Source organism: Ornithorhynchus anatinus, chromosome 11, assembly GCF_004115215.2.
Source record: "Ornithorhynchus anatinus isolate Pmale09 chromosome 11, mOrnAna1.pri.v4, whole genome shotgun sequence".
Taxonomy (NCBI): Eukaryota; Metazoa; Chordata; class Mammalia; order Monotremata; family Ornithorhynchidae; genus Ornithorhynchus; species Ornithorhynchus anatinus.
The window spans coordinates 63178076-63194550 of NC_041738.1; the positions used below are offsets into that span (position 1 = coordinate 63178076).

Consider the following 16475-nt stretch of genomic DNA (forward strand, 5'->3'; position numbering starts at 1 on the left):
GTCTCTACCACAGTGCTTAGAGCAGTGTTTGACATGTAGTAAGTGCTTATGAAATGCAACGGTTATTATTAAAATCATTAATATTGTAATCGGCAATAATACTCAACACTAATAATAATTAACATCAACAATAATAATAATAAATCATTATTATCAGAACATCTGCAAGCATCCAGGACAGAGACGGACTGCCAGGGAGAGACACAGCAACTCGAAGAAAGTGATCCAGGAACAGGGACAGAGGGGCAAAGAAATGGACAAAGGAAGAGAAAAAGAGAAGCAAATAGAAGCAGAGGCAGAAATAGAGAGATTCAGGGAAAGAGAAACATACAGGGAGAGGTGGCAGAGAGATTGAGGAATAGGGAAATAGAGAGATGGCCTTAGGCAATCAAAGACAAGAGGAGATAAGGCAGAAAGTGAGAGGAATAAAGATACAGAGATAACCAGAGAGGCAGGGAGAAGAATCTCCCCGGTGCTTCTTTCAGGGCTGTGCACACTGTAGGCACTCATTAAATACTATTGATTAATTTATTGGTCTTCTTTTGTAATTTAAGCACTTACTGTGTGCCTATCAGAACACTAAAGCACTGGGGTAGATACAAGATAATTAAGTTGGATACAGCCCCTGACCCACATGGGACTCACAGTCTAAGAGAAGAGGACAAACGGGCTTTTAATCCCCACCATCCCCCTCCAACCTTACCTCATTGATTTCCTACTATGACCCAACCCACACACTTCACTTCTCTAATGCCAATCTGCTCACTGAACCTCGTCTTATCTGTCTCACCACAGACCCCTCTCCCACATCCACCCTCTGGCCTGGTACTCTCTCCCTCTTCATATCCAGCAGACCACAACTCTCCCCAACTTTAAAGACTTATTAAAATCACATCTCCTCCAAGGGGCCTTTCCCGGTCAATCAGTCAATCAGTGATACAGAGAAGCAGCGTGGCTCAGTGGAAAGAGCATAGGGTTGGGAGTCAGAGGACTTGGGTTCTAATCCCGGCTCTGCCATTCATCTGCTGTGTGACCTTGGGCAAGCCACTTAACTTCTCCGTACCTCAGCTGCTTCATCTGTAAAATGGGATGAAGACTGTGAGCCCCACATGGGACAACCTGATTACCGTGTATCTACCCCAGTGCTTAGAACAGTGCTTGGCATAGTGAGCATTTAACAAATTCCATTATTATCATTATTACTGAGTGCCTACTATGTGCGGAGCATTGTACTAAGGGCTTGGAAGAGTACATTACAACAGAGTACATCGCCAAGATCTGCCCCTTCCTCTTCATCCAAACTGCCACCTTGCTGGTACAAGCTCTCATAATATCCCGACTAGATTATTGCATCAGACTCTGCTCTGGTCTCCCATCCTCCTGTCTCTCCCCGCTCCAGTCTATACTTCGTTCTGCTGCCCGGATTATCTTTCTACAGAAACACTCTGGGCATGGGGATTAAGACTGTAAACTTCATGTGAGACAAACTGATTACTCTGTATCTACCCCAGTGCTTAGAACAGTGCTCTGCACATAGTAAGCGCTTAATAAATACCAACATTATTATTATTAAGTCACTCCCCTCTTCAAAAACCTCCATTGGTTGCCTATCAACCGTCACATGAAACAAAAACTCCTCACGCTAGGCTTCAAAGCTCTCCACCTCCTGGCCCCCTCCTACCTCACCTCCCTTCTCTCCTTCTATAGCCCACCCCATACACTCTGCTCCTCTGCCACTAACCTCCTCACTGTGCCTCATTCTCGCCTGTTCCGCCGTCGACCCCTGGCCCACGTCCTGCCACTGACCTGGAATGCCCTCCCTCCTCACATCTGCCAAACTAACTCTCTTCCCCTTTTCAAGGCCCTACTGAGAGCTCACCTCCTTCAGGAGGCCTTCCCTGACTGGGCCCTCCCTTTCCCTCTGCCTCTCCTTCCCTCCCCACTCCCCCTACTCCCTCCCTCTGCTCTACCTCCTTCCCCTCCCCACAGCACTTGTGCATATTTGTATATATTATTTATTACTTCATTTTATTAATGATGTGTATATCTATGATTCCATTTATCTTGATGGTATTGATGCCTGACTACTTGTTTTGTTTTGTTGTCTGTCTCCCCCTGTTGTTGGGCATGGATTGTCTTTATCTACTGCCAAATCGTACATTCCAATTGCTTAGTACAGTGCTCTGCACATAGTAAGTGCTCAATAAATACAATTGAATGAATGAATGAACAGAGTTGGTAGCCACACTCCCTCCCCAAAAGGAGCTTACAGCCTAAAGGGAGAGATAGGCATTAATAAAATAAATTATGAATATGCATGTAAGTGCTGTGGGGCTGAGGGTGGGGTGGATATCAAGTGCTTGAAGGACCAGATCTTGGATTAAGCTCTCCTTTCCCCTACCTCCTCTTGTTTCTACATCACCTATATGCTTGGATCTGCACCCTATACCATGCTTTGCATTGATTGATTGGTAAGCATTGACTGATTGGTTTTACAGGTGAGGAAAATAGGACCAGAGAAGCTAAGTGACTTGCCCAAGATCACACAACAGTTAGGAGGCAGAACCAGGATTAGAACCCAAGTCTTCTGATTCCCAGGCCCGTGAACTACTCAGTAGGCTGCACTGAAGGTTGAGTAGGGCTGGGGTAGGTGGATCTTGGTAGCCTCTGGAATCCCCCAGGGATATACCAGGCCCCCCAAAAGGGCAAAGTGTCTGCCTTGGACAGTGGAGCTGGCATGATGGGAGTAGGGGGGACATTAGGGCAAGAGACAGAGTAAGGGGCAGGAGAGACAGAGCAGGGGACAGATTGGGGGGCAGAATAGGGGGCAGAATAGGGGGCAGGGCAGGAGGCAGTGAAGGGCAGGAGAATGGCCCAGGAGCCTGGGCTTTCTCGGGCAACACAGGGCACAAGGCCAGATGGAGACTGATCACCCAGAGTCCCAGGCCATTCATCAGACCTCCTGTCTCCAAAGTCAAATGACTCCCACACAGGAGACCCGGCCCCTCTCCATTCAGGAATGAAATGCTTCGCTTTGGAGAAGAGAGGGAGAGGATGGCAGTATCTGCTCTGCGCGGGGGAGGGCAGGAGGCAGGGGCCAGGACCAGGGCCTGGGAAGAGGGGTCTATAAACTCTAATGAACTCTCCCAAGTACTTATTACAGTGCTCTGTGCACAGTTAGTATACAATAAATTCCAGCTCTGCCACTTGTCAGCTGTGTGACTGTGGGCAAGTCACTTAACTTCTCTGTGCCTCAGTTACCTCATCTGTAAAATGGGGTTTAAGATTGTGAGCCTCACTTGGGACAACATGATGACCCTGTATCTACCCCAGTGCTTAGAACAGTGCTCTGCACATAGTAAGCGCTTAACAAATACCAACATTATTAATAAATTCCACTGATTGATTGACTGATGGGAGAATGTGGGCAAACTCCACCTATAACCAGTTGGCCAAAGGGAGAAGGAAAACTTCTTCCTCTGCCCACTTGAGAAAATCAATGTAAATCCAATCAATTGTGCCTTTTATTTTTGAATAGTATTTGTTAAGCACTAACTGTGTGTCAAACACTGTTCTAAGCAGTGGCGTAGGTACAAGTCAATCAGGTTGGACACAGTCCCTGTCCCCCATGGGGCTCAAGGTCTAAGTAGGAGAGGAGTAGAAATTAATCCCCATTTCACAGTTGAGGAAACTTAAGCACAGAGAAGTTAAGTGACTTGTTAAAAGTCACAAAGCAAGCAATTGGCAGAGATGGGATTAGAACCCTGGTCCTCTCTCTTCCAAGCCCATACTCTTTCCACTGGTCCATGCTGCTTCTCATGCTTCCTATGTGCCAAGTACTGTTCTAAGCACCGGAGTAGATGCAGGATAATCAGGTCAGACATGGTCACCATCCTAGACAAGGCTCTCAGGCTCAGGGGGAGAGAGAACAGAGCCATAATGCTGCTTTTCTAGCAGGTATGATCATTCTCCCCACCTTCAAAACCTTATTAAAAACATCTCCCCTAAGAAGCTTTCCCCAACTGGGCCTTCATTTCCACTTCTCCCCCTCCCTTCTTTGTTGCCCTTGCTCTTGAATTTACACAGTTTATTCATTCCTCTCTCAGCCCCACAGTACTTATGTACATATCTGTAAATTATTTATTTATATTACTGTCTAGCTCCCCTGCTAGACTGTAAGCCTGGGAACAAATCTATCAATTCTGTTATACTGTACTCCCCCAAGCAGTTTGTAGAGTACTCTGCACACGGTAAGTGTTCAATAAATACAGTTGAGCCCTTTTTCCATTTCCTCCTCTCCACTACTTCCTCCACTCTCCCAGCAGTATCTCCAGAAATCTCCTGCTTCTTCTCAAATTCTGCCCCTTACATTTGCACCTCTGACCCCATCCCTGGCTATCTTCAATTGTTCACTTTCCAATGACATCTTCCCTCCTGCATTCAAACATGCTCATGAATCCCCTATCCAAAAAAATCCCTCCCTCGATCTCATGGCTCCCTCCAGTTATCGCCCCACCTCCCTCCTACAGTTCCTCTCCAGACTCCTTGAGTGAGTTGCTTACATTCACTGCCTCCACTTCTTCTTCTCCACATCCTTCCTTGTCCCCTTCAATCTGGTTTCCATCCCCTTCATTCCATGGAAACTTCCCTCTCTAAGGTCATCGATGACTTTCTTTTTGCCAAATCCAGTGGTTTCTACTCCATCTCGATCCTCCTCAACCTCTCAGCTGCTTTCAACACTGTGGGCCACCTCCTTCTCCTGGAAACATTATCCAACCTTGGCTTCACTGACACTGTCCTTTTCTGGTTCTCCTTCTATCTCTTTGGCTGCTCTGTCTCAAACTCTTTGGAAGGCTTTTCCACCCATACAGCTCAGCAGCCCGGGGCCCCTGAACCTCCTGCAGAGCCCAAGCCTGGTGGGGGGCAGGGACACCTTCCAGGGCTCCACCCCACCTCAATGCCCCACCCTCTCATAACCACATGCACTCACACACACATACATGCCAGATCCTGTACCCCCGCCACCCAGCCGCCATTGCTCACCAGTGGTGTTGCCCACAGGGGCCAGGCTCTCACAGTAGTGGTCCTGAAGGGTCGCTGAAACAGGGCCAAGGCACAGAAGCAGAGCCTGAAGGGACAAGAACCAAAAGAAACTGACTGGTCAGATCGCTGGCCAGCTAGAGTCCCCTGCAACCTCCTCTGAGGGAGGTCCCCAGCATAGGGTCTTCCTGTTCAGATCTCTTGGGCTTCCCCAGGCCTGTGGGTGTCCATTGGAGGGAGGGAAAGAGGCAGGGCTGGGTGGAGGCACAGTGTGGGAGGGATAGCAGAAGAGAAGGAGAAAACAAGATTCCTTGCTCCTGTCCAGGAGACCCGAGCTAGGGCCCACTCACCTGGCTGTGGTCTGATAATGCTGTGGGGTGTTTGTTAAGCTCTTTGTTAGAGAAGCTTGTTAGAGAAGCAGCTTGACTCAATGGAAAGAGCACGGGCTTGGGAGTCAGAGGTCATGGGTTCTAATCCTGGCTCTGCCACTTGTCAGCTGTGTGACTTTGGATAAGTCACAACTGCTCTGTACCTCAGTTCCCTCATCTCTAAAATGGTGATTAAGACTGTGAGCCCCATGTGGGACAATCAGATTACTTTGTATCTACCCCAGAACTTAGAACAGTGGTTGGCACACAGTAAGCACTTGAGAAATACCGTCTTCATCATCATAATTTACTATGTGCCAAGTACTGTATTAAGCACTGGAGTGGATACAAATAATCAAGCTGAACACAGTCCTTGTCCCATGCAGAGCTCCTGTCTCTGCAGTCAGCAGCTCTGGTCTCCATCAGCCAGGCCCTCCTCATTACCACTGCACCACTGGGAAAGCCGGGGCCCTGCTCAACCAGCCCCAGCCTGGCAGTGGGTAGGAGTCTGAGCAGTAGCCAAGACAGTAGCCAGGGCAATAGCCAGGATAGTAGCCAGGGCAGTAACCAGGATAGTAACCTGGCTGTAGCTGGGACAAAAGCCGGGACTTTAGCCAGGCCATAGTCAGAGCAGAAACTTGGATGTTAGCCAGGCTATAGTTGGGAAAGTAGCCAGGACAGTAGCCAGGACAATAGCCAAGTTGTAGCTGGGAGAATAGCCAGGGCAGTAGCCAGAACAGTAGCCAGGCCACTGCTGGAATAGTAGGCAGAGCAGTAGCCAGGATTGTAGCCGGGACAGTAGCCAGGATGTAACTGGCTTGGATAGTAGCCAGGGCAGGGATGAGGACCCTAACCATCCCCCAGAGTCCCCAGGGAGATTCCGAGATTCCAGAGGAGAGATCAATCCCTGGAGGACCCGCTCTGCCAAGCACAGTTTGGTCTGCAGAGCCGGGTGGACTCTGCGGAGGAGTCGCTCATGGACCATTAACCTTTTAGAGTGGGTGAGGTGCGGGGGAGGGCTGCGAGGGACCCCCCCCCCCCCAACCTCCCCGCCTCGCGCTTTGTAAAGGTTAATTAGAACGGAGGAGATTAAAAAGGGAGGGTAGGAGGGGAACAGATAGAGAGAGGAGGAGGGAGGGCGGATGGGAAGGATAGCGTGGGAGGGAAGGGCTGGAGGGAGGGTGGATGGGAAGAATGGGGGGTAAAAGGGCCGGCGGGAGGGTGGATGGAAAGGATGGGGAGGTGGGGGGAGGGGTAAGGGATGGAGAAAGGGAGAGAGAAGAGTGAGAGGGAGGGTGGGGGGAAGGGAGATAGAAAATGGGGTGGGGAGGGGAAAGGGCAGAAGGGATAGAGGGGGGAGAGAGTGGGTGGTAGGGTTGATGGGGAAAGGGGGGAAAATAAGGGGTGAGAAGGGGGAGAGGCAGGAGGGATGGATGGAGGGAGAGTGGGAGGGTGGATGGGGAGGGGGAGATAGAAGAAGTTGAGGAGGGGGGAAGGGCAGAAGGGACAGAGTGAAGGAGTGAATGGTAGGAGGATGGAGACAAAGGGTGGGAGGGTATTGGGACAGGAAAGACAGAGAGAATGGGTGGAGGATGGATGGGGAGGGGGAGATAGAAGAAGAGGTGGATAGGGGGAAGGGCAGGAAGGTTGGAGGGAGGGAGAGTGGATGGGATGGTAAAGGAAGGGGGGAGACAGAAAAAGGGGAGGAAGGGGGTGGGGAGGGAGAAGAAGAGAGAGAAGGAGGTTGGGTGGGAGAGTAGTGGGAGGGGGGAGATAAAGGGGGGAGGGAGAAAGAGGGCAGAAGGTAGAGTGGGTAGGAAGGTAGAGGGGGGAGACAGAATAAGGGAGGGAGTGGGAGGGTAGAGGGGGAGGGGCGATGGAAGAAGGACAGGGAAGGCGATGGGGGTCGGCAGCGGGACAGAGAAGGAAGGGAGCCAGAGTGGATGGGAGGGTGGTTAGAAAGGATGTGAGCGAGAGGGAGGGGCGCTCCCTGGCCTCGGGGTTGCTCTTACACAGGAGGCCCCGGGCAGGCAGAGGACCTCCCTGTCCCCCTTAGAGGCCCTTCCTTGAGTTCATTCATTCATTCAATAGTATTTATTGAGCGCTTACTATGTGCAGAGCACTGTACTGGGCTCTTGGAATGAACAAGTCAGCAACAGATAGAGACAGTCCCTGCCGTTTGACGGGCTTACAGTCTAATCGGGGGAGACGGACAGACAAGAACAATGGCAATAAATAGAGTCAAGGGGAAGAACATCTCGTAAAAACAATGGCAACTAAATAGAATCAAGGCGATGTACATTTCATTAACAAAATAAATAGGGTAATGGAAATATATACAGTTGATCAGACGAGTACAGTGCTGAGGGGATGGGAGGGGATGAGTTTCCCCTGGTCGGTCCGAACCCACATCCCTCGGCCTGGCTGACCTACACTACGGGGCCTTCTGTCTCGGACTACACTAACCGCGGTGTTATGCTGCGGACCTCTCGATCCGTTGGCCCCGACATGGTCCGGCCTGGCCGGCCTGGCCCGGCCTGAGGGCAGCGTTTCCGGCAGGTGCGAGTGGGCCTGGAGAGTTGAATGGAGCCCTAACCGAGAATTGTGGGCGGGAGCAAGGGACTGGGAGAGGGAGTGACTCTGTGTTTGTGTGTGTGTGTCTGTGAGTGTGTGTGTGTGTGTGTGTGACTGTATGTGTTGGGAGAGGTAATTGGGGGGTGGTTTCTGCCTGTGTTCTGGCTAGAGTCGGCTCTGGCTCTCGTTGAGCCAGTCACTCGGGAGAGGTCCCAGGACAGGAAGCTGCCAGACCCAGGGGACGGCGGTGGTAGGGATCGGGGCTGGGACTGGGGCCGGCGGTGGGGGCGGCAATGACCTCAGAGTCCCTCGGGCCTTCAGGCTCCAATCTCATTTTCCCCCTTATTCTCGGCCTGGTGTGGAGAGTGTCCCCACCCTGTCTGTCTGCCCGGGAGCAGACATCCTCGCATCGAGGGGGCCTTCAATCACAAACTCGCCACCCTCAGGCCTCCCCTTTCCTCCCAGAAGGGGTGAAGGGATGATGGGGTGGTGGGGTGGCAGGATAACAGCTTGAGAGGAGAGGCAGGGTGGCCGAGCAGAGCGGATTTCAGGCATGGAGCCTGCAAGAAACCCACAGGATGTTTTTCCATGCCTGATTTTGCTATCCCTGTGGGAGCTCGGGACTCGCGTGGGCTCTGTGCATGGCTGAGTTTGAGGAAGAGATAGCGTCTTTCTTCTCTGTTCTTGGCTAAGGGGGTTGGTTAAGTAACATCTTTTCAAACCCACATAAAATAAAAATAAAGCAAACTGCTTGTCCCTTTGGTGTCAGACTGTGGTAGGGGGCGGTGGGGGGGCACAAATCACTATATCACTGAGTCTTGGGACCCCTGGAGTTCCCTCCCTCTCACTCCCCCCCAACCTCCCCCCTCCATTGCTCCGCAGACCTCTCCAACCTCCAGTGGGTACAGGCTGGGTGAAAATAGTGGCTTGGCCAGCAGGCAGGAGCAGAGTTGGGGCCAGGACCAGGGGCCCAATTAATTGCCCATTCCACTCCATAGCTCAGCTCCAAAGTCTGCCCAGCCCAGGGCTTGCCCCTATCATGCTCCTCTCTGACCCCCAGTGCCCCCTCTGACACCCACAGCCCACTCTGACCCCCAGGACTCTCTCTGCCTCCTACCACCCACTCTGACCCATGGTGCCCCCAAACCTAGCACCTGCAGAGCAGGCCTAGCCTCTCAGTGAAGAGCAGTGAAATACTCCAGACCAAACAGAGAAGGGTCAGGACAGCCCAGACCCAGATAAGCAGTGAGCTGGATCTCTGTTGGATTGAGAGTCGGGCCCCGGGTTCTTAGTGGCTCCTTTGCTGACTCCCAACCAAGACCACCGATATCCCAGCCAGATATCCAAAGTGCCCGTGGCCCCCTGGCCCCCTGCCCACTTGAGCCACCTCCTCGTCTGGCTAATCTTCATGAACCCAATACTTCTGTCTGGGTACCCAGGCGCTCTTGTGATGTGAAGGAAGAGATGGAGAAGAGCTTCCCTTCTGCCTCCTCTCAGAAATCCTGTTTCTGTGGATTTATGACTCAAAGCCTGCCCCCACTCTGGCCCCGGCCCCTGCCCAAGCCCAGGCCTAGTTCAACCCCAGCCCTGCTCCAGCCCTGCCCCAGCCCCAGCCTCTGCCCTGACCCCTGCCCCAGCTCCTGTCCTGGTCCAGCCCTAGCTTAGCCCAACCCCATGGCAGCCCCTTGCCCCCACCCCTGCCCTGGATACTACCTGCTCCAGACCTGCCCCCTGTCCTGGCCCCAGCCCTAGTTCAGCCCCAGTCCTGTTTCCTGGACCAGACCTGGTCCCTCTCTCTGCCTCTGTCCTTGCAGTCTTCTGTCCTCTGCCAGTCCAGCCCTGCCCCAATCTCAGCTCCAGGCCTGCCAAAAGGCTCTGGTCCCACATCCAGGCCCAGCCCTTCCCGGCATATCCCCAGCCCCCAGATGAGGGGGCGGTGGCAGCCATGGTGGCCTCGACCTGGACCACAAAGGGCTTTGCTCGGGGTGCTGGGGGCGGGAAGGTACAGTCTGCTCTGGGCCTTGTGAGGCAGTGGGGTCTGCTGAGCAGTGTGTCCCCCATCCAATCAATAACTTTGCCCACCAGTGCCTGGGGCCTGGGGGACAGAGGGGGTTTTTGTGGAACTTCTGGCCACGGCAGTGGAAGCTGTTTTTGGGAAGGGGATGTGTGGGGCTAAATCAGAAGCCAGGGATTAGCTTGGGGTTGGGCGCCTGCCAGCCTTTCTAAGCCCCATCTGTGAAATGGGTGCGATGCAGCCCCAGCTGGTGAGAGACGGATGACGGCAAGCCACCCCTCCTCCCAAAGAGACCCTCTCCCACACCAAATGTGCAGCCACAAAGAGGCCATCACAGTTCCGCTGCCCCACAGTGACTGGTTCACTCCTCCGAGCAGCAGCGAGGGCAGCAGGCCTGGGCTCTAGGCACCTTCAGGTTTCTCCAACCCTGGTCAGGATTCTCATCTCAGCACTGCCAAGTCCTGCCCGGCCCTGAGTGTCACCGACCACCAGGCAGGCAGACAAGCAGGCAGGAGGGCTGGCAGGCAGGCAATCCATCCATCCGTCCTGAATCCTCCAGGACTGGTTCTTTGTTGGTTCGCCTGTGTTCAGTGGGAGCCGTGCAGTCACTGTGTCTTAGCTTTTCAGAGAGGAGCAGGAACAGACGCCATTATGCCCTCTGCAGAACTGACTCACCGGCAGGGGAGGGAGGGGCGGCCAGGCCCGAGGCCCCACCTCGCTGAGGCCCGGCAGAGATGGAAAGCCCCTTACACTAGAGTCCCCAGATGCAGGGCAGACACAAGCCAACCTCCCAGCCTGGATTCCAGGCTGCCCAGAGGGGACGGGGTCAATCAGGGCTCCTAATGTCTGGTGGGAGCCGGCGGGAGGCCTCTCACACTACATGTTTTGGGTTGTGAGAAACTCCTGGGTCTTGACAGAGCCACAGGGAGAGCTGGGCTGGGAGTCCATCCTTACCTCCTTCTCCCTACCCCTCCCCTCCCTATCCCCTCCTCCTCATCTCTTCTTCCTCCCCACACCCTCTCCTCCTGTTGGCAAAGAATTTCCAGGCTTGTGTCAGCCGCTAGACTGGAAAGCCCTCACGGGCAGGGATAGTGCCTAATGTTACACTTTCCCAAGCACGCAGAGGGTGCTCAGGAAATACAAATGATAATTGATCGATTGATTGCCAGTGAAAGCAGAGGCTTTGCCCACAGCTGGGAGACCCATGGACCCCAGCCCCATCTCACTCCATGGAGTAGCACTGATAAATGGGCAGGTACGGGATAAGGTCTGGTGGGTGGTCATAGCGTAAGGTGTAGCAGATGGGCGCAGGGGAAGGGGCAGTGGGTGGACACAGGGCAGGAGGCCGGTGCCTGAGAACAGGACAGGGTGCAGTGGGTAGGCACAGAACAGGGGTGTGGTAGATGAGCATAAGAAAAAGGGCAGGTGGCTGAGGTCCAGGTAGGGTGCAACTGGAAAGCACAGGGCAGGGCTACAGTAGATGGACACAGGGCAGGGGCCAGTGGATGAGCACAGGGCAGGGGTCAGTGGCAGGCACAGGTTGGGGGGCCGGTAGGTGGGCCTAGGGCAAGGGTGAGGGGAGGCACTCCTTAGACAGTGCAGCCAGAGTCAGCAGCCAGTAGGGAAAGATAAAGATCACAACCCAGCTCTAACGCTTAGGCTCCGGGCCTGTCCCTCCACTCCTCCGACGCCCCCCGTCCCCTCCCCCCACATTTCCTGCCTCTCTGACCCTTGCACCCGAGGTGGACATCATAAAGTTCCAGATGCTCATCTTTGCTTAAACTCGACAGCCCTCACATCACTCTCTTTCTCTACCTCTGTCTCTGTCTCTCTCTTCCTTTGTGTCTCTCTCCTCTCTATCTCTCCCTCTCCTTCTTCTATCTCTAAATCTCTCTCTCCTCGCAGTCCTTTTCTCTTTTTCACTGTCTCTCTCTCTCCCTCTCTCCTTTTCTCTCCCCGTCTCACCTTCTCCCTTTCTTTCTCCCTTCCCTCTCCCTCTCACTCGATCTCTTCCTGTGTCTCTCCTTCCCCCTTTCCCTCTCCTTCACCTCTGGCTCTCTGTATCCTTTCTGTCTCCCTCTGTTTCTGTCTCTCTCCTTCTCTGTCTCCCTTTCTTTCGTGCTGGCCCCACCGCTTTAGTGGCTGGGAGATATTCACCTCTTCCTCTAGTCCTCTCTGTCTCTCTCCATCTTTGTCTCTGTCTGTCTCTGCCGCCAACGACCCCCCACCCCCCCGCCCCACCTTCGGTCTCTTTCCCTCTCTGTCTTGCTCTCTGGCTCCACCACTCCAGTGGCTGAGAGATATTCACCTCTCTCTCTCTTTCCACCCACCCCTCCACCCCCCGCCGCCCTTTCTGTCTTTTTCCCTCTCTGACTCTCTCTGTGTCTCCCTCTCTCTCCGTCTCTGTTTCTCTCTCTCTCCGACTTGTCGTCTTGCTCCCTGGCTCCATCGCTCCAGTGGCTGGGAGATATTCACACTTCCTTGACAAGTGGCAAGCGTAGAAGGAAACAGCTAAGAGGCTGAGTCGTTTCTCCGTGAAAGCAGAGCCTGGAAGGAACCCCTGGGGCTCAGTTTAGGCTAGTTTCACCCGGTCGTTTGCCTCTAGAAAAGCCTCCTGCCCATCAGGCTCACTATCAATGTGGATGGAGCCCCTCCTTCCCCTTCCCCCCCTCCTCATCTCCCTGGAAGGACCCAGCCCAGCCTCTGCAACCTCAGACCTGAGCCTCCCTGGTTCCTGCCTTTGAGGCTCCTGCATCCTCAGCGAGAACAACATCTGCCCTGATCCTGCCTCATCGGTTTCTCTGCAGCCTAGGTTACTCGGGGGCTACAGGAACACCTGGTTTCCTGTCCCAGATGGCCAGAGCGGGAAGGCTTCACCTCCTCTGGAAAGGAAGCAAACGGTTCGACAACTTCACATTGTGACACCAGGCCCCTGCCCTGCCCTGCCCCATGGACTGCCCAGCCCGGGTCTCTATTTCTGACGGGGCTCCAGGACCCTGGGAAGAAGTGGGGGTTGGTTGCCCTCCTGGACACTCACCCTCACAGTTAGGGATGGACCACCCAATACACCTGACTCTCTCTTCTCCATCCCTGACTCTCCCCCAGTGACTCGGCATGGGCCTTTCAACACCCCTGATTCTTCTCTCTCCATCTCTGACTCTCCCCTAGTGGCCCAGCATGAACCACCCAACACCCCTGACTCCTTTCTCTCCCTGCCTCGACAAGGCAGCATAGGAAGCAGCCAGGAGGAGTTGTTGTTAGACCCTGAGTCTGTGCTCCAGGGCCCCCTGGGTCAGGCCCCACTCCATCCAGCCCAGGGGCCTGCTCTGGCAGGGACTCTGGGACGCTCGAGGAGTTGGCAGTGGGAGTCAGGTCGGCAGAAGCAGATCCTCACTCCTCTGGGAGTCACACACTTTCCCAGCTCCTCTTTCCTCCCCACCCTTCTCTGGACCAAAGAAAAGTTCACAGATCTAAACAAACAGCAGCTCGTGGAATCTGAGATGGGGTGAAATTTGGCCCGTTTCAGCCCGGACTCTTTTCTGTGTCAGAGGCCAATTGCCAGAGCTGCTCTGGCACCTAGATTCCCACTCTGTCATGGCATGTTTGTGACACCCAATGCTCTCCCCATGGGAGCAGCTGGGCAGGGCTCGGGACCTGGGCAGGCCATGCAAGGTGCAAGTGCCCGGGAGAGGCTCCATCTCCTGTGAGAAGGGTTGTGGGAGAGGGTGGCAGTATCCACCTGCTAGGGACACCCCCTGACCCTTCCTGTGCCCAGGCATGCAGAGCTGCAACATGCATCAGGGAGGTACTGTGCAGGCACGGCTGGCCAGGGTGCCATCAGGAGTTTGGGGCTGAGCTCAGGGGACAGATCAGCGGAGATGGAGGGTGGGGGACAATGTCAGGGCTTCTGCCGGATGGAGCCACCTCCTCTTGTCAGAGACCTGGCAGAATGAAGGATTCTAGGCTGAGAAAGATGGATTTTCCAGCTGAGTTCCTTTATCACTGTCTCTCCCTGGGGGTCCTGCCTCCTCACCAATCGGCGGGCCCTTTTCCGGTGATCTCTGCCTACCAGCCTTCCTTTCCTTCTCTGCAGTTTGCTGACCTGCTTGAGGATTTGTCTTGGTCCAGGGCTAATTCGTTATTGAGAAAACAGAGGCAAAGCCCCGGTATTTAAAATAAAATGGCTTTGGCTGTAGAATGGTTTCAGGAAGAAGACAAAAGTGGAAGTCAGAAATTGTTTTGCAGAAAAAAATTGCATTTCCCTCTCTCAGGGAGACAGGGATGAGGTGTTGGGCGGTCTGTGCTGGGTGACTGGAGGAGTCAGGGGTGTTGGAAAATCTGCTCTGGGCCATTGGGGAGAGTCATGGTTGGAGAGGGGAGAGTCAGGAATGTGGGGTGGTCCATACTGGATGGCTCAGGGGAGTCGTGGATGGTCCATACTGGGGACAGTCAGGGATCAGAGGGGAACAGTCAGAGATGTGGGATGATCTGTGCAGGGTCACTGGGGGAGACAGGGAGGGAGAATGGAGAGACAGGGGTGTGGGATGGTCTGTGCTGGGTCACTGGGGGAGAGATGGGGACAGTCAGGGGGTGCTGGGCAGTCCGTGCTGGGTCACTCGAGGGAATTAGGGAGGGAGAGAGGAGAGTCAGGGTTGCTGACCCATCCATCCCTAACCATGAAGACAGGTATCCAAGGACAGCAACTGGCGCCTAGTTCTTACAACATTCTGGATCCTGTGTAAGAGGCAGAGCCCTGGCCTGGGCGGACTGTGGGTCTGTTCAGGGAATGGACCACGCTGTGATTTTAGGGACAATGTATACTGATAATTGGTTTCTTTTTTCCCCTTCCTCCCTCTCCCCTCTCGTTCTCTCCAAGTAAGAGTCAAAGAAACAGCTGGGTACCGGCCCCCACTGTAACCTCTGTAAAATAAGCAACAACAACAAACCCCCCCACAAAACCAGAACTCAAAACTTCCCCAGGCGGAAATGGGGCGGATAGTTGGCCACTTTCCTAAACTCCAGGTGCTGAAACAGCTTGGCTGAGCACCGGCGCTCTCCCTCCGTGCAGACACAAAGCCGGCATTGCGCTATGCCGGGGGCCGGGGCGGCTTGGAGAGGGATGGAGGAAGAGGGCAGCGGGGAGCGGGGGGTCTGCCCTCCGTTCGTTCCGGAGGAAGAACTTGGGTGGGAGGTGAGGGGTCCGCGCTTCGACCGTTTCCGAGGGCAGGGGTGGGGAACTATAGTCTGGCCGCTCCGGGGGAAGGGGGGATTTGCGCTCCGGCCGTTTCGGGGAGTGTGGGGTGGGGGGGAGTGGGTAAGAAAGGGGGTGTCTGCGCTCCGGCCGTTCCAGGGAGAGAGGGGGGGACCTGCGCTCCGGCCGTACCGGGCAAAGGGGATGAGAGGGGTCTGCGCTCCCGCCTTTCCCGAGAGAGAAGGGGGTCTCCACTCCGGCCATTCTGGGGACTGGGGTGGGGGGCGGTTCTGAGCTCTAGCCTTTCCAGGGAGAGAGGGGGGGGGGGGGTCGGCGCTCCGGTCCTTCTGGGGAGAGAAAGGGAGCGGGGGGTCTGCTCTCCGGCTGTTCGTGGGCGGGGAACGACGGTCCGAAGCCGTGGTGGCGACTCTCTGCGGGGAAGGGAGGGGGGTGGACTGGGGCGGGGGCGGGGGAACTGGAGAGCGGCCCCCAGAGCTTCGGGCTGGTTGGAGCTGGGGGCCGGTGCGGAGGTGCGGCTTCGACGGGCGGGGGTCTCCGGGTCAGAGTGCGGTCGCCCTCCTATCTCACGCCCCTCGTCCCACTCCCCCTCCCCCCGCCCCAATCCCCGCACTCCGCGGCAGGCGCTGGTATGAGATGGGGGACGGGGCGCCCCCCGAACGTAGGAGAGGAGAGGGGAAAACACAGTCAAACCGGGGCCTGGCGGAGGGGGTGGGAGTCTTTTGGGTGGAGAAGATTGGGGAGGGGAGCTAATAGCTAATAACTAGTTCTCGTTCACCCTGACGGACCCTGCCCGGCTTCCCGGAGGCCCGGACAGAGTTTGCCCTCGTCGCCCTGTTCAGAAGGTCCGGCCCCCATCTCTCCCCTTTCGCCCCTCTCCCTTTCCCCTCCCAGCCTCTCCCCCCTCCCTTCTCCACTCTCCCCTGTTCCCCCATCCCCCCGCCCGCGGCTCTTACCTTGAGGACCAGGTGCTGCGGGTCGCGCGTCCTGAAGCCCATCCTGGGATCACTCGGTGCCCCCACCCCCACCCCCACCCCCAGGGACCCTCACCCCGCAGCCCGGGCCCGTCTGCGGGAGAGGCCGGCCGGCGTGCGGGTTGGTCTGCGGGGGCGGGGGCTGACCAGGAGGAGGAGGAGAGGAGGGAGGGAGCGGGAGGGAGCGGGAGGGCGGGATGCCAGCCAGGTGCCCTCCTCCCCTCCGGGAAGTGCACCGCCTCCTCCCCTTCTATAGCGCGGCTGGCTCCGCCGCCTCCTCTCCTTTTATAGCGCGG

General features: G+C 55.3%; 1 protein-coding gene across 2 annotated transcripts in view; it reads right to left on the reverse strand.

The window, feature by feature from the left end:
* Positions 1 to 16352, reverse strand: part of LOC100083324 (corticotropin-releasing factor receptor 1) — a 30615-nt gene extending 14263 nt beyond the window's left edge. Inside the window, exons 1-2 of one of the 2 annotated variants that reach the window (XM_029076153.1) lie at positions 16162 to 16352; positions 5044 to 5128 (exon numbers count right to left, since the gene is read on the reverse strand). Coding sequence is in view for 1 of the 2 variants with exons in the window: in XM_029076152.1 (XP_028931985.1) it covers positions 5044 to 5128; positions 16162 to 16203 (127 nt within the window). In the remaining variant the exon portion in view is untranslated. The remainder of the gene's footprint in view (positions 1 to 5043; positions 5129 to 16161) is intronic. The other variant, XM_029076152.1, reaches the window with a different exon arrangement.
* Between the last annotated feature and the right edge of the window lie 123 nt (positions 16353 to 16475).